Genomic DNA, 22,530 nt, shown 5'->3' on the forward strand with positions numbered 1-22,530 from the left:
TAAGAAAACTATCTTCTCAACAATAGCCAACGACGATATATCCTCGTTCGGTATTAAGAGGTTTCAAGGGTTGAAACTGATTACGAAAAACGCGGGGCGCGCGCGCTGGAATGAAAGAATCGTAGGAGAGGTCCGCCGCAATCCGCGGCGGGGGGATGCAAGTATTCCGGTTCCCGCGAATTCCGCGCGTCCGGCGAAACTTCGACGGATTTACGGGCTTCGGATAACAGGAATACTGGGGAATCCGCGAGGGAAGTTAGTCGGCGGTTGGCTCGTTTGACCGTGTAAATCCCGGTCCCGAACCACGGCCTCGACGCGGCGAAAAAAAAGATCCCGGCGTATAATTAATCTCGGGCGTACGCGGGTCATTAAGACCGCGCATAGTAATCGGCCTCTAGGCGGCTCGGTAAAAACAGCGAACACGGGCTGCGCTGATTCTAGCGCCGATTCTAGCCGAACCGCGCGCTAATCGAGCCGTGTCGTCGATCGAAACCGCCATGGTCCCGTGGGGGGACCGCGGTTAGGGTCAATGGGGTGGCGCGGCAAATTTGAAAACGAGCCCGGATTTCCGCGGAATTTATTTGTAATTAAGCAGAGCCTGGGAATAGCCGGGTTGTGCCGCGTTGGACACTCGATTTGTTGAAACTCGCGGTGGGTCCATTGATCTTTCGGAGAATTGTCAGAGGGTTTTCGAAGCGGGAAATTTGAAAATTAGCCCTTCGCTTAGTGCATGGTAAATTAATGGCTATTCGCGAAGATATGGTACAGATTTTTTAGCGCTGCTTTGAACAAGAAGGTCAAAAGAAGCGTTTCTCAATTTAGCAATTGGACTAGTATTTTGCAATATAGACTTTGCAATCAGAGCAATTTTAAGTCGAAATTTAAATCGTATTCATTAATTGTTTCATTTTGTGTACCCTACTGTATTTTACATATATTAAAATCAAATTTTGCGACTCATGTAGCGGTTAGACTTCTAACAATATTTTTTAATTATAAACAGATTTAATAATATTAAGAAATCAATCGTTATAATTGTCTTAATCCCTTGCACTATTATAACGAGTCAGACTCGTGATACAGATTTCATGCAGGATCTAATAAATATTAATAAATATTAATTTCCGCTATATCGAAATAAAAATAAATTCTTCTATTATCAAAGCCTGGAAAGAAAAGTACAAAAGGACAATAAAAGGAATAAAAGTTGTCTGGTGCGTTTATGAAAAATCTTAAGCATAAATAAGTGCTGATCAACGCAACGTAAAATGAGTTGTAGTGCAAAGGGTTAACAGAGTTATCATACATAAATGCAAACTCCTAGCTACATCAAAACGTTTCCTATGTAATTAATAGATAATATTTTTGTGTTCGATTACGTTCAATTCGTAGACAATAAAAATATTAATATTAAAATGATTTCGCAAGATCATACGTCGCGCAATTCAAAATGCATCGAAGTCAGTTTTAATTAAACTGTCTGCCGGTTTTTCGGCGTATTTAGAGCAAGGATCGATCAAACTAGAGCCCCCCCTGCCGGAGTTTTAATTGTATCGGGCGGTGTTTGCTTTGGCGCGAAGCGATCGAAAGTTCCGACGCGAAGGGCTCGCCCCGCCGAGCTCCTTTGCTGATTAATAATAATAGCAATTAATACCGAGCCGGGTAATTATTGAATCTCCTTGCGGGGAGCAGGAAACTTTATTCCAAATCTATCCGTGGACAATGAACCGTAATCGCGAGAGGAGCTCTCGCTCGAACGGGCTCTCTCTCCGCTTCCCCCGTTCGATCTCTCGTCTTTTTTGCTCGCTATTATTCACGCTCGTCGAATCCTCTCGTTATAATAATACTCTTCGAACGAAATTCATTTCTTCATTTCGCCGGGAGGATAGATCGCCGCGCGCAATCCGTGCTATTTTCCGAACAGGAGGAGTTGGGTGGGGACAACAATGAAAGGGGTTTCCCCGAGACCGAGAAGATGTTCTACGGCGTCGTTCCGCGGCAAGCGAATTATATTTATGAATTCTTTCCGCGGGGCCTCCGCGCATCCCAGAAATTCGTTACACGCTCGGATACATTCCTTAACAAGCTATCCGGAATTTTTGTCGCTAGCGCCAGAGAAGGAAAACTCGATTTCGCCGGGTCCCGGTCCGGAAGATGAGAACCTTTCAGCGGGAAGCAACGAGTACATCTTTTTCTTCCGGTGCCGGGTTCCTCCTTTTGCGACGGCGCTTGCAAACTACCGATCCCGAGCACATATTTATCACGAAATCGTAATTCAAAAGCGTGCTTTCTACGATACACTGTCCCATTTTTGCCTCCGCGAAACGGGAACCTAAAATATTACGTGGACGAAACGAATAATAATAGTAGATCGACGGTGCTCATTAGTTAAGTTTTTAATATCTATTGACACGTTACACGATGACAATTTACCAGCGACTGACGATATAAAATTCAAACAATTATATTCCTTTTATAGATATAAATTTGAAATAATTTGGCGATCGTTAACCCCTTGCACTATAATAACGGGTCAGACTCGCGATAAACGTTTCGTACATTATTTAATAAATATAACTACCAGTCGTTTCTATCAAATTGAAACAAAATCTGAATCTTCTATCGTCAAAATTTGGGAATGGAAGTAAATGAAGACAATCCGGAAATAAAAATCCTCTCGTTCCATCAAAGAAATTATTAAGGACGAGAAAATACTAATCGACGCAGTTTTGATAGAGGTCGTAGTGCAAGGGGTTAAAAATATATATTGTGTGATACCAAAGGAAATTCTAGGTATTAAGAAACTATTAAAGCTTATTTCTAAGCTATAAAATTTTAAAAATTATATTTCTTTTATAGACATTTTGAACTAATTTAGCGATCGTTAAAGATAAATATTGCGTGATACCAGAGAAAATTCTAACTATTAAAAAGCTATTAAAGCTTATTTCTAAGCTGTTAAAACACGGCTTTCGCGAGTTTATGGAATATTATAATGTTAGAACGTTAGAAACGCTGTTAATCACCAATGACCGACGATATAAAATTCAAAAAATTATATTTCCTTTACAGAACTAAATTTAAACTAATTTGGCGATCATTAAAAATAAATATTGCGTGATACCAAAGAAAATTCTAATTATTAACCCTTTGCACTCGGAACCATTTTAAGCTTGGATCCAAAAATTGCTATTTCGACCATCTGTAGTAGTATAATTTGTATAATTTGTGCATGTAAAATCGAGTCATGTGACTCGAAAAACTGTTACGTTTTTAACAGAAGGGTCTTTAATAATGTCAACATTATTTTCTTAATATATATAACAATTTTCTATAAAGCTTATTTCTATGCTATTAAAATACAATATTTCGCGGGTTTGTAAAATGTTAGAACGATGGAACGTTATAATGTTCAACGAGTTTCAGAAATGCAATAAATTCGACAGCCGGTGAATTCGAGAAACTTGTGGAACGAGCGTGCCAAGAGATCGGGCGCGTCGCGAACAGCGTCGTCCTTCGTTAACAATGCTTGGTCAAGTCGTAGAGGCGCTCTGCGCAAAGTGAGAAAAACAGCCGCGGCGGGACGAGGGGAGGGAACGAGCGGGTTTCGGAAGCTGCGGGGAAAGATCGAAACAGCCGGCTTGGAAAAAACGCGGAGAAGGACGCGGAGGAAAATGGCGTCGCGGGGTGGGGGGCCCGGGGTGGAAAAGCATTCGAAAATTCGCTCGCGCCGCGCCGCGGCACAGGCTTCCTCCGGGCGGCCCTTTTCCACCCCCCCCCCCCCCCCCGCCCCCCCCCCCCCCCCCCCGGTCGCGGTTGAGGCTTCCTTATTGTCCACGAGGAGAGAATGCTCGTGCATCGCGCGCGACGACTGCAGTTTCACGGAGTGGAATGCATTAGGTAGATGGAACGTGTAATTGGAGTCGCAGCGTGCCACGTACGTAGGCCACCTGTCGTCTTCCTACAGTGGCCGCAAAAAGTATCCCGACCCGAAATTTTCGCGAGATTATCGGCCACCGAATTCTTTTCGACGCTTCGCCGATGGAAAAGCTTGACGATTGTACGAACCCGTTGAAACGTCCGCGGCAACGGCGAGAGATTTTTCTCCGTGGCTCGAACGACCCGGAATTTAAAAGTTCAAGCCTCCTCTTCGCGATAAATCCTCTGAAATCGGTCCGCGATTTTTTTCGTTTCATAGAACTTTGAGCCGAAGCTATAACGCAGAATTTTGCTGAAATGTAAGAGTTACGCTCGTCACAGTTTGTTCTTCGTATTTGTCAGGTTATGTCAGGCTGGAAAAAATCGTACAGCAATTTTGTTTAGCTCGTTTTGAAGAAGAAACTTGAACCTTCGATTCCGCGGTAGTTTCAATGACGAACAAAATTATTCAACTATATTACACGTGTTTCAGTTTGCGGTGTCGTGGTCACAGTATGAGGAAAATCATGCCTTCAGTTTTTTATTTACCATGCCACGAGACAAAGTTGTAGAGGAAAATTATTTACGAGGTTCGAAAGCAGAGGGTGCAAGCTTTAAAACGAGTCCAAGCTCGTAGCGCTACGATTTTTTTTCGCGGAGTTATGTCAGTTGATTTTTTCGAAAATACCGGGTCGAATACTTTCTGGAGCCACTGTACGGTCTCCGTCCGCGTCTCTCGCTCCTTTGTCCCGTCCCCGGCTTCTTTCTCTCTTTCCCTTTCTCTTTCTGTTGTCCCCTTCCTCTATCTTCACCCTCGCTCTCTCTCCAGGCCTGCTCGCAGCAACCCCTCCGTCGCGGCGGACCGCGTTTTGCCATTAACCTGTTTAGCTCCCTGTCGGGTAAAAGGGTTGCTCTACTCTCGGCTTCCGGCGCCGTTTGATGTGGTCCACTGGTTTTGGTACGAATTGTACAGCGGCTTTCCCCTTTTTCTTTTTTTTTTTTATTTTCGTTTCATTTATCAATCGCTGGACCTCGAAGGAATTTGTTCGTCTATCCGTCGGGATTTTGTCGTTCTCGCGCGGGAATTGTTCAAACGGATCTTCCTTTGGTGGAGTCCAGCGTTGCTTCATCAGGGCGCGGAATTTGCTTTCGGGTCTTGATAGAAAATGTCGACAAAGGATTTTTCTACGGCTTTTTTTCATCGAACAGACCTTGGACGACATTTCTATCGGGATGTAAAATGAATTTTAATGGAATAGTTTCGTAATGAAGATAGAGTAGATTGTTGTTCATTATTTGCTAAGGGATTAATAAAATTTCGAGCAGCGAGGTTCTCGAGACAAATTAAGGGTTGCTCGACTCTCTTTATACCGTAGAGAGTATGAACAATATTTCTATCGAGATATCAAGTCAATTTTAACTAATTCTAAAATAAAAAGTAAAATAAGTTGTTTATTTTCTTCTAGTTAATTAATCGAATTTCTAGCAGCGATCTTTCCGAGAAGAATTAAGGGTTGTTCGGCTCTTTATACTAAAAAGTGCTTGGACAATCCTTCTATCGCAATTCGAAACAAAATTTAACGCAATAATTTCGAAATAAAAATAAGCTATATTATTTATTCTCTCCTATTCGATTAATCAAATTTCGAGCGGTAACCTCTCGAGAAGAATTAAGGTTTGCTCCGCTGGACATCGTTCGCGTCACGTTCAGTTTCATTAATAACAGTACAAGTGCATAAACAACCGCAGTCTAACAACCACACGCACACCGTGACCCCCCCATTGAACGCCGCTGGAATACTTCAAAAACCGCGAGCGAAATTCTATGCACCACGTGATTAACGAGCCATCGGTTAAAGAAACTTTCATTCTACAGGCTGCGCCGTGACAAGCGCCCGAAAAACTTTCTTCGTTAAATTGATACTGCACGAATCACGGGGAGGGGACTGGGTTCGAAAAGAAAGATGCCCTCCTTACATCATCCTGGTAACTTGATCCGCTTGGAACCGCCGCTGGAATTTGTGCAGCGTCAATGTCAAACTTATATAAGATACTACGTTCTTATAATAGTTTAGAATGCTTCTATTAGGACACTCTGTGTCGGCATGCGTGTATACGAGTGTGTGCCTGTGGTCTGACAAAATCTGTGAATGCATGGACGACTAGCTCGAGAATGATTAACAAGTGGCAGCTTTAAAAATTTCTCGCAATATTCTAATCATTCCTCTGACCTTGTCATTTCTAAAAATTTTAATTTCTAAAAATTTTAATTTCTATAAATTTTAATTTCTAAAAATCTTGATTTCTATAAGTTTTAATTTCTATAAATTTTAATTTCTAAAAATCTCGATTTCTATAAATTTTAATTTCTAAAAAATTTGCTTTCTAAAAATTAGAAAGTTACCATTGGAAATATTAATTCAACTATTCTATGGTATATCTTCGCGTGTTCTTTATATGGGAATTCTTTACGTATTCTAAAAAATTCTAGTTACATTCAGTTTATATGTAATAAAAATGACTTTCAAAAGCCTGTTAGAATTAATATCACTACAATTAAAAATTCTCACATATTTTCCTCGACTTAAGCTGACAGCGTGATTGAATTATCTATATTGTCGATTAATAAGAGGCAAGTAGTCTCTGTCTTTTATTTAAAAATGGTTGTTTAATCATTTTCGAGAGATGTCTAATGAGCCGTATACAACTTTGTCAAATGGTTTGTATGCATGAAAAAAAATAGAGAGAGAGAGAGAGAGAGTATGGCATAGAAAGAGAAAGAGTGAGAGAGAGAGAGAGAGAGAGAAGAGAGTTACGTGTTAGAAGAACAAAGCCACGTTAAGCTGGTTGCGATTGGTGTGTTGCAGACACGAGGTGCCTGTCACCTCGGAGCCGATCACGGTGATACACATGGACGAGGACGTCGTCGTGGTCAACAAGCCCGCCTCCATCCCTGTAAGTGGTGTACTGCCAGGACTGTACTGCCAAAACGCTTCTTGTCGCATCGTCTCTCCGCTTCCCAACGCGACGACGATTGTCCGAACGCCGATTATTTTTGCACCCGAGGACACCCTTTTGCACGCGCCGAACGCGACTCCGTTTCGCTATCGATTACCGATCGCACCTCGCCACCAATATTTTATCTTCATTTCGAATCAAAATCTCCAGATCGACTTCGCTCATCTTCGATTTTACTATCGATTTATTTCGATTTTACTATCGATTTACTTCAATTTTATTATCGATTTATTTTGATTCTACTATCGATTTACTTCGATTATATTATCGATTTATTTCGATTTTACTATCGATTTACTTCAATTTTATTATCGATTTATTTCGATTTTACTATCGATTTACTTCGATTTTATTATCGATTTACTTCAATTTTATTATCGATTTATTTCGATTTTACTATCGATTTACTTCGATTTTATTATCGATTTATTTCGATTTTACTATCGATTTACTTCGATTTTATTATCGATTTACTTCGATTTATTATATTCGCTGCCTCTCCGCCATTTTGTTCCGCGAACGGTCATCCACTTGGAACAAATTTATTTTCTTTACTCGTTTCGCTGTAAATTTTCCATTTAATTTCTTGATCAAATTTTGTTCACTTTCCTCTGTCCGTTTTTTTTTTTCATTTTTAGTATTGGTATTGACATTGATATTTGTATTTGGTGTTGACTTGATTGGTACGAATTTTCGGGCAATTCCATAGCGAAACGAAGTCGCGTTTCCAGTTTTCCTTTTGACACGAAACTTACTGTTAAATGATACTGTTTTCGTAGTTTATGTAAAAATTGTTGTCAGTATCACTCAACAAGTTCAGCAGAGCTATTGATACCTTTTTAAAAAATTTAATTTTTCTTCATTTCGTTACATATTCCAAAGAATCCCTGAAACTCGTCGTATACTAGCTGTCAGTTGTAAATATTAAATATATTTGCAATTAAATGAAATTTAATTTTTTTAGAAAGGTATTAATAGCTTTGCTGTATTAATAGTTGTGTCATCATGTTCGATAAAAATTGAATTTTTAGAGATATCGAAGTGCCTAAAATATATTCGGCGCGTTCGAACAATAAATCAAAAAGGGTGCAACGGCGTCCGCGCAATCGTCGTCCATAAATAATATCCTCCCTTTCCCCGCGCCTTCACTACGCACGGTAAGTCTCCGTTTCTTTGACTGGCAATTAACCGCACGGACACATTTCACTAATTTTTCCAATCGCGCGCAGAATCGGCCTTGCGCGCCGATCGCCGGCTGGTGTGCCGGTTTTACTCATCGCCGGCGACCTTCTCTGCCGTACGCGGCAGAAACGTTTATGAATAATTGCCCAGGCGGTTTCGCAATCTGCATATTTACACGGTGACTCCTAGACCGTACACGGTTTTCGCATTATTCCCGTCATTCCCGTCGATGACTCCTTTCTCTTCCTCTCGATGCAACCTTTCGTTCGCCGATTAATGCGCGCGGGTCGTCGCTGTTTCTTCTCTTCTCTTTCTTTTCTTTTTTTTATCAACCGCGCGGTCGCGGTGTCGCTTTTCTCGCTAATCGTTCGCGCCTGTTAAAGAACAGCCCGCGGTTCTTATTCGGTACTATTTTTGCGCAACGGCGCGCCGAGAGGTTCGGTTAACGAGGAATAATGAGCGGTTAGACACGGTGAGAGCCTATTTCGCGGCGGCCATGTTGAATTCGGTCGTTCTCACGATTCTATGCACTGTTTCGAAAGATTTCTTTTTTTGGTGGACAAGCAGACGATGGAGCAACTGGCAAAATTACTTGTTACGTCGACCGTTCTCTGAATTCATTGTTTTAATAACAATAGTGTTATTATTGTCATTGCAGTAGTTAACTCATTAACTGCCACGAGCCCCGTTTCAAGATATTGGAATTTTACTATATTTATTATAAAAAATATATCAGATGTGTTAGACGTCATTTTATAGTTTAATGTCATTTTGTATATATCAGTCAATATTTTATATAACAGGCGCTGTGTCTTTTGTGTTTCGTTTCTTTTCAATAAGTGAATAAATTTGAAAATTATCTATAAGTAGAACACAACAGAATTATATTTGAAACATGATGCTTTTGGTTCGGTTTTTGTATTATAATTAAAAACTATACACAAATGTGTAACTTAGAATATATAAAATAATTCATATATTAAAGAAATGTTTTATTTATTATTTTTATTCATGCAACCTGGCACAAGTCCCAATTGGGACTTTTTAAAAGGTGTCAAATATTGAATCGACCAAACATAATTTGAATATAATTATATTTCATCACAATTTTTTACGCATAACTTGTGCCATCAAAAATGGCAAAAGAAAACAGAATTTGTTAGTTAATGTTTTAACGACCCGATGTCACCGTACACACAGGAAAAATCATTGAAACCGTGAGAGCTGGCAGGAAATTTTGTCGGAACCGTCGCAAATGAATTTTTATAAAATAAATATTATTTTCCATATTCGATGTAAAAATCTTCAACGGATAATATCGCTTCGTATGAAAAAAAAAATAGCTTGCTCCCAGCAGTCTATAAACTGGAAATACTTTCGATGACAATCGTAATTCGCTGTCGTTCGCTGGCAAATTAATATTCAAGGAGACGCCGCTTATTAACTGACTAACCAACCGGTATCTCCTGCAGCAACTTTTATTATCCATTGAAAAGTAATTCCCAGGCATACACAGCGCCGCGACAGACAATAGCGATTCGTCGCACGGCGGACGTCTAGTCGCGTGCGAGTGTAACGACGGGGCCACGGGGAAAAGGATTAATTATTTTTTAATGACTCGAAACGCACTCGCGCCGGCTCACCATAGTTCGACGGGGACCCGGTGGTCTCTCCCCCCGTTCTTTTCTTTTTTGTTCCGCGTTCTTCGTTTAATTCACGATCCCTGCGTCTATAGAACCGCGCACACGCCAAAGAGAAAACCGCCCGCGAAACATTGTACGACGCTTAATTACCATTCCGCCGTTTCGGTTAATCGCGGCAAAAACATTTTCGCGACTGCGCAACGATCGTTTAATTGCCGGCCACGCGGGAACGGTGAACAATAGGCCGGAGGTCCTATTTCCCGAGCTTTTTTTATTTTTGCGGCCGACTGCGAAACGCCAAGAACCCAAACTTTATGCTCGCGGTTCGACGGGTTGTTTTACGCGCGGCGGCGAGCGAACGAGAAATCTCGTTCCTTTTTAACGTTTATACAAGTACACGAAATTACAGTCAGTCCCATAAGTATTCGTACCATCATTGCTTATGATAAAGAGAAATGATGTGCTATAATGATATGTTTAGCTTATGCTAAGAGAAATCTGTTAAAATCAAGGGATGCGTGTAAAATTTTGCAGTAAACTTTTTCTTATCTTATTTAATATTTTTGGATGCGACGGAAGAGGAAAAGTTTGGAGAAAGCCTAATACAGGACTAGAATTAAAAAATGTACAACCAACTGTAAAGCATGGCGGAGGCTCCGTGATGGTGCGGGGCTGTATGGCGGCATCCGGAGTGGGCAAACTTGTCTTTATCGATGGAATTTTGGATAAGATAAAGTATAAAAATATACTCGAAGAAAATCTGCACTCGAGTGCGATTGAGCTTGGTCTGGAAGATGACTACTATTTTCAACGCGACAACGACCCGATGCATACTGCTCGGATTGTTCGTGAGTGGATGCTTTACCAAGTTCCCCATTTTTTACATACACCGCCGCAGAGACCAGATACAAATCCTATAGAAAATTTATGGACGGAAATAGATAAAAAACTACACGAGCATGAAATTCTCAATAAACAAATGCTGAAAAACAAAATTTTGGAAGTTTGGAATAGTATTGAACCAAGTATCGCATTAAAACTGGTAGAAAGTATGCCAAATCGATTAAACGATATAATAAATCATAAAGGTGGACCCACTAAATACTAGAAAATTAATATAAAGTAAAAAAGCTACTCTAATATGCGATTTTTTGACAAAATTTACGCTGGTACGAATACTTTTATAAACTGTTATTACGTACTACGAGGAGTAAAATCAATATATTTTTGTTATTAGCTAATCAATTTTGTTATAATTTGGTACAAATACACTCTATACATGTGTTCATTCATGGTAAAAAGTTTATTGCAAAATCTTGCATGCGTCCCTTGATTTCAACAGATTTCTCTTACAAGCAACGAGGCTACGAATACTTATGGGACTGACTGTATATTCAATCGCGCCGTTGCAAAATGTTTCGTTTGATCTGTAAAATAACTGATCAGATCGTGTGCAAACGGTTCGTAAAATTTTTGGCGTCAAAGGGGATGTTTGTCGTGCCAATGTTCTCGTTCGGTTTCGAATTAGATAAAAAAAGAGATTTGTACGAGAATGTATCGTTCGCTCGATTTTCGCGAAATTTGTCGAATCGTTCGGAACGATTTCGCGTTGACGAAACTCGGCCAGTTCGACGCGGTTATTCCGTGATTAATTAGCTGCAAATCGGCTCGGACGATATTTTCTGTCTATGTTCAAAGCTTTATCTGATAAATAGTCTAATAAAACGACGCTTTACAGACTAAAGCTTAAATTTTATTTATAAGATTGTATATTGATGATAGGATACAGGGTGTTACAAAAATGTCTAAGAACCCAGAAATGGGAAGTAACTCTGCTTAACGCCTGAACTCTGCGCGGAGTAGTAGATTTAGTAGCAGTAAATTTTTCTACAGGAAAAAGTTACTTTAAATGATCTCAGATACCTCCCAATACTATCACCAATATACGATTTTTATAAATAAAATTTAAGCTCTAGTCTGAATACGTTTTATTGGAGTACAAAGATTAGGTTATAAGTCCATACGTATTAAACGGAGTAGTATTTAATAATGTCACTATAGTAACGCAACAACTAAAAATCATAACGCCAATTGTTTAATTGTTTTATGTCTCATACAGTAGAAATTTAATAGATATTTACTCGTAACATATTATTTATCATACTCTTTCCTATAATCGACTTTTTCGCAGTCCCATCTAGAAGTTCGAAATACTCCAAAACGGCGGCGGTCCCTATAGTCATCCTCCTCAGTATACAATGATTACACTTTGCCGCCGCCGTCGTTTCAGCCTCCAAAATCATTTAGTATTCCCCCGATCCCTTTTTCTCCGGGTTACTTTGCCAGCCCCGCGGAATTATATCCGCGTTCGGTTTAATAACAGCGCTTACCTCTCCGCGGCTGATCCTCGCGCGCGCGCGCTCGCGCGACATCGTCCACGGTATTTCATTTTCCCTCATTTATTTACTAATTAATTTATGCTCCTTTTTTTACCCGCCGCTTCTCTCGGCGTCCACTCTTCCGCGCGCAGAGTTAACGCGTACTCGCCCTCCCCGTCCCCGTTCCGCCCCGTTCTTTAAGCTCTTCCCCGTTATAAATATTTCGCCGCATTGTCTCCGTTAAATACCGCGCCGCTGTTCCTATTATCACTGTCATTGTCGTCGCGCGGTCGCGACGTCATTGAAAACCCGCGTTCTCTTCCTAGGAAAAATCCCGGCACGATTTCCCGGTTATTATCCGCCGGTAACTCGGGATGAAATGTAATTGCCGGAGATCTAACGACGCTGCCGGTCATTCTTTTTCCGCGATCCGTAGTGCAGAAAGGTTATCGGATGTGATTATATGCTTGTTGATAGGCTGCAGAACCCGTTTGTATTTTTTTTTCTTCGAGCTCGGACGACGCGCAGTTTAAACTGATTTGTCGCTGGAACTGTCCGATGGCGAAGACGAGAGAGGCTATTCTTATTGAAACCAGTCGGAACGAGTTTGTAAAAAATATGTGGTAGCGGAATAGTTTCACATTTATCGATTTATTTACTGTTTTATAAAAGGAATTCTGTGTTAAGGAATTATATTATAGACGATGATTTATTTAAATTAATCTAGTCGAATGGTTTCGGAATTGTCGATGATAGTATACAAATGGTATAAGCGAAATTTAAATGTGTTTCATAGGACACGTAACGTGATGTTAATAAGATATATATTTTTAAGTGGACGTGTCGAGGACATAGGAAGAACAACTTTATGTTTTTAGATAAAATCATATCGTTCTTATTGTATTATTCGATTCAGCTTGTCATTATTTACAAAAAAGAATACGAAAGCATTTTTTGTGAAAAACCATTGCTTTAGAAGATATTTTAATTTTAGTAATACTTTGTGTCAGTACTGTTCTATCTATAGTTCGTGTTCAAGGTGCAATCTGAATGCAAAGATTTATACTTGTCTCTAAAAGATATTAAAATTCAAGTATATTCTAAACCAATCATTTTTGGCAATAAATGTAGTATTTTTATATAGATAATAACGAGCTGGCTCATCTTTTATAATAAAGAATATATAATATTTTATAAAAATATATAATATAATATATTATAAAAATATATAATATAATATTTTAAAAATTCATCTGCATACATCCTCGACGCAACCGCCTAGAAAAATCAATATCAGATAAATCGAACAAAATATAATAACAAATAAAATAATAATAATAAAACATAATAGAAAAATAAAATAGAAAATGAGACATAAAACGTCAGATTACAGATCCCCTAAAAAGCAGTCATCTCGATCGTTACTGCGGTTCCAGCATTAAAAAGACCCCCTTACACCGACAGTAGTCCCTCCCTGCCATTAATCCTCGACTTGAATTGTTGATCGCCCCGCGATTTCGCTCTGCCGTCGAATTGATTTCCACCATCAACTACCGTCGGCCATTACTTCAACAATTCTCCGCGGGCTTTTACGATCCCACCTCTCCCACTTAATTTCGCGATCGCTCTACGATCGGTTGCCCCGAATCCGCGTAAACAGGAATTCCCGAAAAAATCCGATATTTCGCGCTAGAAACTCCGGCCGTATTAAAATCACTCGCGGCTCGGCGGAGCTTTATGCGAGGCTCGGCGGAATGAAAAAAAAACAAACAAAAAAATCCCCGTAAAACCGAAAGACCTGTGTAACACCCGTCCCAGCAGATTTTGTTCGCCACAGGCTCCTTTCGATGATCGATCCTAGATCATCGAAAGGACTCGTAGAAAGATCGCGTATGTAGCAACGGAGCGGCCGGGGTGCTCGGTTCTGGTCGGAATCGCCTTAACCCTTTGCACTCGGAGCCATTTTAACTGTATAAACAATTTTTCTGGTTCGTGGTATTTCCATTCTATTTATAACAAGATAAATTTTTATGCATACAAAATTTATTCTTGTGACTCCTACCAACAGTTTTACTACTCGATAATTTTTTAAATCGAAACCTTATTGTTAGAAAAATTATTTTGCAAAGTAATAGAATAATTTTAGTGATGCCTTAGAGTCGCCACTCGAGTGCGAAGGGTTAACCCTTAGCGGTCCAATCTTGAGTGCGACTCTACACAGATACGAACTCGAGTGTTCACCGATAGATTATATACTAGCATCGTACATGGCCAAAAATTACTTAATACGCAATGTCATTTAACTGGAACGATAATGACGAATAGAAGAGAAATACCAGTCATAATGAAATCACCAAAATTAAGGATTGGGCAAAATCCAAAAGAAACGGTACCAAGTGGATGAACGAGTCGCGAAATCTATGCGGACCGCAAAGGGTTAACCCTCTTAGTGCCGGGCGAAAAAACGATGCCTATGCGAAGAATACCGGCCGAATTTCACGGTTTCACTAGGGTTTGGAAAAAGGCTCATAAAAACCAAAGGAAAAGCAATATTTACATAATTTAAAATGCAGTGTATTAAAGACGAAATAGAGAATGAAACAGTGACGCTAATTTTCCTATATTCATTGGAAATTACATACAGTTAGTCCCATAAGTATTCGTACCCTCATTGCTTATAAAAAAAAATCTGTTGAAATCAAGGGACGTGTAAAATTTTGCAATAAACTTTTTATCATTTTATTTAATATTTTTGGATGGGGCGGAAGAGGAAAAGTTTGGAAAAAGCCTAATACAGAACCAGAATGTGGCACTTTTCGCCAGTGGAGCGCGGGCCGATGTATCGGCCTCCGACGCTAAGAGGGTTAAAAAATTAAGTCCAGCCCGAAAGCCTCTTAGCGGCGCAATAAAAAATAGTTTGACCTGGAAGACGAGTGGTGCCGGCCGTCGAGAGATATGTCCGGTTGTCACTGATTAGGTCAAGCACGGAACAGATAGAGGGAGCGAGGGAGGAGGGAGGGAGAGAGCGATTGCAGGCGTTCGGAACGAAGGGGTGGGCCCCCGCGGACAGGATTATCCAGGGAATCGAGTGGGCTCTCGGTGTCGGCCGGCTGTCAACGGGTCTTTACGGGCCGCTACTTCCTGTTTATTATCCCGTTTATTCGCCATTCACGCCTTAAATAGTCCCCGGCACCGACAGGCCATCGACGCGCCCAAGGACCTTCGAGATGTTCGAACAAGTCCTCCGGCTCGCTTTATTGCGACCCGATTCGCGCCTGCTCGTGGATCTCCGCGATCTCTCCGCGATCCTGGAGCTTGCCCCGGAGTACTCATAACGCGTGACGAGGGTTCTACACCCTTTTTATGGGCCAATTACGCCCGCGATGGACGTGTTCGCCCTTCGAGGCGGCCGCGTTTCCGTCAACGAAAGTGTTTGATTTACCAGGGGATTCTTCGTTTATTGGAATCAGCGAAATTAGATTCCGTGACAATCTGACAGCTTTCTAGGCTCTCCGATTTGTCGTTGAGTCGTACTACTAATTCGGAAAAGTATTCGAACGTTTCGAATTTTCGTCGATTTCTTGCAGAATTTTAAAGTTTTCGGAACTCGACAGTAGTACGAGTCAACGAGAACGCGGACGCTGGAAGTTTGTCGGTGGGGAAGTAGTATCGCTCGCGGGCGAGTCGGGCGCTAAGGAGCTACCCTTGTCCGACCATTGGTCGACTTATTCTACTTAACGCTTTCTCTGTCGGAAAATTAATACTTTGCACTATGATATCGCTGATACAGCAAGATTAAATTGCCATGTAAAATTCACAAAATCTTTTTGTACATCTTTGTAAACGGTCCTGGTAGATAATTTACTTATTTATTTATTGGGGAACATGATTTGATAATAAACTAATTTCGTATGTTCGCGGGAGAATTTTTTAGTAAAACTAAATTTTTTAGTGCAAGTATAATTATTTCTCATTGTTCGTATCAATGTAACATAACCTTAACAATTTCTAAAATGCAAACCTGATTATTACAGAAATTATTTTGCAACGTGACAGAACAATTTCATTGGCGCCACTCGAGTGCAAGGGGTTAAAACCTCTTACGATCCCAGTACAATTCCCTACGATACTTTCTACAACAAAATGAGAGATCGAAAGAACATCGCATCGCGATTAAAATCAATTCCGCGTACCACGATAGAATTTCCGAAAAAAAAAAAATCGAAATTCAATTCCCTAATCGTAGAGCGATCGCCGGGAAACGTAACCGGGTCTTTCTACTCCTGCGTATCGCGTAGAAAAAATAATTCTCCAGGGTTTGTATCCGTCGTCGGACGACTCGATACACCGCGTTAAATCTCCTGTCGCAGTGGCCGGCCGTGCAAACAATTATCGAAAGCCCATTCAGCGGCCGGTAGGAAGCTGTACTCCTCGCCCCTCCTCGGACAGCGGCGGACAGGGGCGGGGAGGGGCGGGGGCGGTCGAGAGCATCGAAGGGAGGATCGGTCGTCGCGCGTATTTTTCGGGGCTTGACTGTTCCGGATCAGCCGGCCCCGGCGCTGTGTCCACAGAACACAGCTTGGCGGGCAAACATTCGGCCCCTGCAAACGGCTGCGGCCTGGTTCCGCTCCGCTCGCAATCGTTTCCTCCTTTGTCGGCCGCGAACCGATCGCCCATAGAGAGCCTGTTTTTATTTCCCCGGGTGCCGCGTTGGGGGGAGGGGGGGTCGGAGGAGGAGGGCGACGTCGGCGCGCGAATGCCAACCGAGGAGAAATGGGTCGGGATCGCGTGTAACGACCGTGTTTGCACGTGACGCCCCGCGACACCTATATACACGTGTCCCGCTCGTCACGCGGTTACCCGACCCGCGCTAATATTCTAATGGCCCGATGGAATTGCCCGCCGCCCTCCTACTCCTCCTCCTCCTCCTCCCTTCCGGATGCCCGTTTTCCACACGAGCATCCCAGAAAACGAGCCCGCCTCCGCGCCTTTTAATTTAAAAAGCCGCCCCGACGGATCGGTCGATCGCTCGGACGCTTTGCCGGTCGGCGACGAGCCTTTTATCGCGCCCGGAACCTTTAAAGCGAGCCGCTTTTACACAACATCGATCTGCGCGTCGATGTTTGCTTCGTTTTCTTCGGACCTGATCGGAGCCTTTGGGAGGGCGCGACTCTTAACCTTTCCGCGGCGTTTTTGATCCACCGCGGCGCGACTTTCATGGAAAAACGTGTGACGCGTCTGCCGAGGCGTTGAACGTGTCGAAAGAATGTTCTTGCGAGAGTTGTTCGATTCAAAGAAGCAGATTACACGGATTTAACAGTTTTTGCGGGGTGCATGTTGATAAATGGAACGGTTCATTTATTTTATTTATTTAACGATTTATTTATAATCTGCTTGCGTTTCCTTAGGCAAGTCCAACGACGTATTATTTATCTTTTCGAGCTCTGTCGTAAAGATTTAATGAAATCTGCCATTACTGTACCCACGCAGAAGCTATTAAAACCATGTCATTTACCTCTACGAATTAAACAATTTTTGCAAGAACTATTTTTTGATAACTGCAATGGATCATGATATATTTCACTAAGGTTACCAGATTGTTAGCTGATCTGTGATGTCGCCGATATTCAGTGACGAAGTTAAAAATAGTGTTATAAATGAAACAGTAATGCCTCATCATACTACCTCTATACTGACCTAATAACGCTCGGTAATATAGGGGTAGGTGCAAGAAGTACTCTTCTCTTACTAGCTGACGATTTCCTGCTAAAACAAGATCCATTGGGGATTAGATATGCATTAAAATGATGGGAATGAAAATGCTTTACAATAAGGCAGCCCATCAGAGTACTATAGTGAGGCATGACTGAATAGATCTGTCACCGTTTAGCCTATAGCCTAGATTTCGTTATTCTTACTCAAACGACACACCCGGTATATCAGCCAGTCCATCAAGCTTCCACTGCTTCTGTATTCGCCGCCTTAGGAATTCAAATTTATAAAATTCGAATTTTAATAACCTTTCCCGGTCCCATACCAAACCCTTATTCGCAACACAATCACCAATGTATCCTTAAGGGATGAAACGCTGCTACCTTATATACTAATCATCCAATACTACCAAAATCCCCGATTTTCCTTATTTTCTACAGTAATCACATTTAAACTCGTAACTATTACTGACTAGAATCGCTTCTGATATTACAGGTGCATCCGTGCGGACGGTACCGGCACAACACGGTGGTCTTCATCCTGGCGAAAGAGTACAACCTGAAGAACCTGAGGACGATCCACAGGTTGGACAGACTGACCAGCGGCATTCTCCTTTTCGGTAGGACGCCGAAGAAGGCGAGACAGATGGAGCAGCAAATAAGAAATCGGCAGGTATGTCTGTGTCTCGCAACGGTGCGCGCGATGCTCATCTATGGAAACCCGTTCGTTCTCGTTTTACGCAACGCGCGGATCGCATCTGGCCGAATGATGGCCGCTAGAAAACTGATTCACATTTCGATCCTGCGTTCCCAGGTGCACAAGCAGTACGTGTGTCGAGTCGAGGGCGAGTTCCCGGAGGAAGAGGTGGTGTGCTCGGAGCCGATCGAGGTGGTGTCCTACAAGATCGGCGTGTGCAAGGTGTCGGAGAAGGGGAAGGACTGCATCACGCGTTTCAAGCGTCTCAGCTACAACGGCAAGTCCTCGGTGGTGTTGTGCAAGCCCCAGACCGGTCGGATGCACCAGATCCGTGTGCACCTGCAATACCTCGGCTATCCGGTGGTGAACGACCCGCTGTACAACCACGTGGTGTTCGGCCCGCAGAAGGGCAAGGGCGGGAACATCGAGAAGACGGACGAGGAGCTGGTGCGCGACCTGATCAGCATCCACAACGCGGAGAACTGGCTGGGGATGGACGGGGACTCGGAGATGAGCCTGTTCAAGCCGAAGCTGGACATGGAGGACCGCGTGTTGGGCAACGAGAAGGACGGCTCGCCGTCGTCCACGCCTGGATTGGGCGAAGAGGAGCAGCAACAGCAGCAGGAACCCTCGCTGAAGGTGACGGTCGGCACGCAGACCGGGTCCGAGCCGCCGGATTCCAGTTTCGCCAACGACAAGATGACCGTCGACCCGCACTGCTACGAGTGCAAAGTGAAGTACAGGGACCCGAAGCCCTCGGACCTGGTGATGTATCTCCACGCGTGGCGTTACTGCGGACCCGGCTGGGAGTACGAGACCCCGTTGCCGGCGTGGGCAGCCAGCGACTGGGCCGAGGAGGACCGATAGTTACCACGGACTCGCCTAAGGGAACCACCACCTTCGTGCGAACCAGCTGTTGTCATCACCCTTCGTACCCCTTTTTGATATCCTTACCCCGTGCCTTCCATCCGCCAGCGAGCGATCTCGACCATCGTACATGTACCCACAAAACCCCTGCAACCGGGTCGCTGGACTCGCGAATATCACCTGGACGCTGGGCCGCGACGAGGCTCGCTATCTGCCCGAGGTTCTCGCATCGGTTGTCCTAATCAGATGTCGTCCTTCTCGATATTTACATTACCCATTGCATGGGTGTTGTAGAATTTTATATGATAATTACGAATCTGTAAACCATTCTTCGTCTGGTATCGCGACACTTTCGTTTCAATCCCTCGCACTGCGACTCCTTTCATGCTGCGTCGATTAGCGCTTATTTGTTCTTAATATTTTCCAATATTTACTTTCACTTTTAAACTGATAACTGATAACAGAAGAATTAAATTTGATTTCGATTTAAAAGAAATTAATAGTATTCATATTTAGTAGATCTTGCATGAAATCTTTGTCACGAGCCTGACTAGTTATTATAGTGCAAGGGGTTAAGGAGTTGACCAATATTTAACCCTTTTAGTACCGGCCAGAAGAGGCACAACAATATATCGTTGTTCGGTACTAAGAGGGTTAGACCGAACCCATAACCGGTCGTGTGATCTTTGGCCCTTCTCCGTAGAAGCAGACGACTAAATTTTCCAATAAATGTCTTCCAGATGCCACGCGACTGGTCGAGGGTTGCGAATTCTTTGTAATGCTTCCTTGAATCATTTCTCAGTTTCTTTCTTCTTTTTTGGAAAATTACAAGTCTGTGGTAAATACGTTTATACAGGGTGTCCCAGTTTTTAAGGTTCAAACTTTGTCAGTGTATTCTATGGTACAAAGTAAGAAAAAAATGTTATGTAAACATGGGTCACATAGAGCTTTATTAAGAAGTTATCAGAAAAATTCGTTGCTTACCTAAGACCCTTAACAGTCCGCACTTGGCTTGGATTTACGGTACGTCAACGACTATTGGGACCTTTAGCTAGAATACTAAATCTAAGAAATCTCATTAAAACAGAAAGTTTCGCTAAATCTGAAAAAATAGCCTCACGTCCGCACCGTAATCATAAACTGCGCCTAAAACCAGCCTCGGTACCCTACAACGACCCGCACGGTCAGCGATCCTTCGAATTCTTTACACTAATAGCTATTGCTGGCGAAAATTCATTTAAATGTTTGGTGACCTCAGTTAGTAAACATAGCTTACATAAAAGTTGATTAGTATTCCCCTTTCGAATTTTTGTTATAACTTCTTAACAAAGCTCTATATAACCTATGTTTACATAACATTTTTTTTCTTACTTTGTGCCATAGAATACACCGACAAAATTTGAACCTTAAAAACTGGGACACCCTGTATATAATATAAACGTTAACGTGAACGGAGAATTTTCGAATAATTGTACGACATCTAATTAGGACGCACCGTCAAACTGGTGAAACAGCGTTATATGAATAGATCGGGCCATCGATTGCGATGGTTACGATCTTCTATGGAGGCGGGTCGGCCCAGAAGTCACTGCCATCGAGAGAAGATTGATGTTACTGTCCCGATTGGATAACCGTGACGTTTTTAGTTTCTTGATTTATGACGTGGGCCAGGGGGTCCCGAGAATTTTTCGACGCTCCTGGAATTGGGTTCTCTAATCTGGGAATCCTTCGCCGCTCCTCGGATCTATTTCCTGGTCCATCGAGCCGGCGTTGATTTCGAACTCTTTCGCATCTCGAAAGCATAGTTCAACCCATTCCATTCCACCGGTGACTCGGATTATCACATGGATGCGAAAGGGTCGATGAACAGATTGTTTTGTTGCAGTAATTCTAGCCTGTTTACGATCGCGATAATCCGCGGACTTTCGAATAAAAACTATTTCGAATAAAATTAACAAAAGTTTTAACAATACAAACGCTTGATCTAGTAGATCAATTCTTTTAGATCTTTTAACCAATCCAATGATTCCCTAGAGTCTCATGTACAGAAAACGGTCGGTGAATTTGTGTGCTCCACGAAAATGTCAAACGGATAGAAACGTGTCCGGCACACAGAGAAATATTGTTGAATAATTTGCGCAGGTTGCACACAAGCTTGCAGACCGACCCGTCGGCGGGAAAGGTACCGTACTTTCCGATCTGTCCTTCGAAGGACATAAATCGTGACCAGAGAACGATTCGAAAGGGGAATCGTCGATGGCCGGCGTTCAGCGATGATCCTCGAGAGCCGCGCAGGCAAAGGGGGCTGACGTAGGAAACTGCAATAGAATCGCGTCTATTTTTATGGCTGATTATATATACATATATATGACAATTCTATATATATGTATGTATCTATATACATATACATGATACTAAATAGTGGCGCAGGTCCAGCGACATGGGTCTCCGAAAAAAAAAAACAAATGATTGCGAGCGTGATCTTGCCAGAGGATAGCCAACCAGATCATGCCAAAGAACACGAGCATCCGGCGAGAAAGAGGGAGCGAGCGAGAAAGAGAGAGAGAGAGAGAGCGCGCGATAGAGAGAAAGAGTGAGAGAGAATGAACGAGAGCGAAAGAGAGCTTCATTTCAATCATATCGTGTACCTTGTTACAACGCGTCCGATCGAGGACTTGCGACAAGTACAATCGAACCATGTGAGATAACGAAATAAATGTCGTACATTATTTTGCTACGAGTCACGCGCGTCTGCTCTAGCAGGGCTACACGGAGTTAGGGATCCGCGAGAGGCGACGGGAATCCGATCTACAGGCTCGCCGAGGTCACACCAGAATCATCCCCATCTTGTGGATTAATTGTTCGACGCTGTGGGGACCGATAAGATTATTTTCTTCCGATCGAAATAATAAACGATTGGAATTCGAGACCACCGGGGGTTGCAAAAGTTCACGGTGGATCCGCCGACCCCCTGGTTCCCTAATTTAATTTGTCAATAGACTGCAGATCTTTGTGCGAGCTTCACCTTATAGAATTCAGAATAAAAGAAACTTCTACTTTCGCGCAACAGAAACACTCGTTGTGATAAACGAATGCAGAAAAATCCGCAGTCTAAT

The 22,530-nt window shown here is 42.4% G+C and overlaps 1 protein-coding gene across 3 annotated transcripts in view; it reads left to right on the forward strand.

The window, feature by feature from the left end:
• LOC144475428 (pseudouridylate synthase RPUSD2) overlaps positions 1-21,390 on the forward strand; it is a 276,671-nt gene extending 255,281 nt beyond the window's left edge. For all 3 annotated transcript variants that reach the window (XM_078191358.1, XM_078191356.1, XM_078191357.1), the window contains 3 exons: positions 6,786-6,873; positions 18,347-18,523; positions 18,665-21,390. In XM_078191358.1, the coding sequence (XP_078047484.1) occupies positions 6,786-6,873; positions 18,347-18,523; positions 18,665-19,414 (1,015 nt within the window). In that variant the 3' untranslated portion in view covers positions 19,415-21,390. The remainder of the gene's footprint in view (positions 1-6,785; positions 6,874-18,346; positions 18,524-18,664) is intronic.
• Positions 21,391-22,530: the final 1,140 nt, after the last annotated feature.

The sequence above is a fragment of the Augochlora pura genome, chromosome 9, assembly GCF_028453695.1.
Source record: "Augochlora pura isolate Apur16 chromosome 9, APUR_v2.2.1, whole genome shotgun sequence".
In the NCBI taxonomy this organism is placed as follows: domain Eukaryota; kingdom Metazoa; phylum Arthropoda; class Insecta; order Hymenoptera; family Halictidae; genus Augochlora; species Augochlora pura.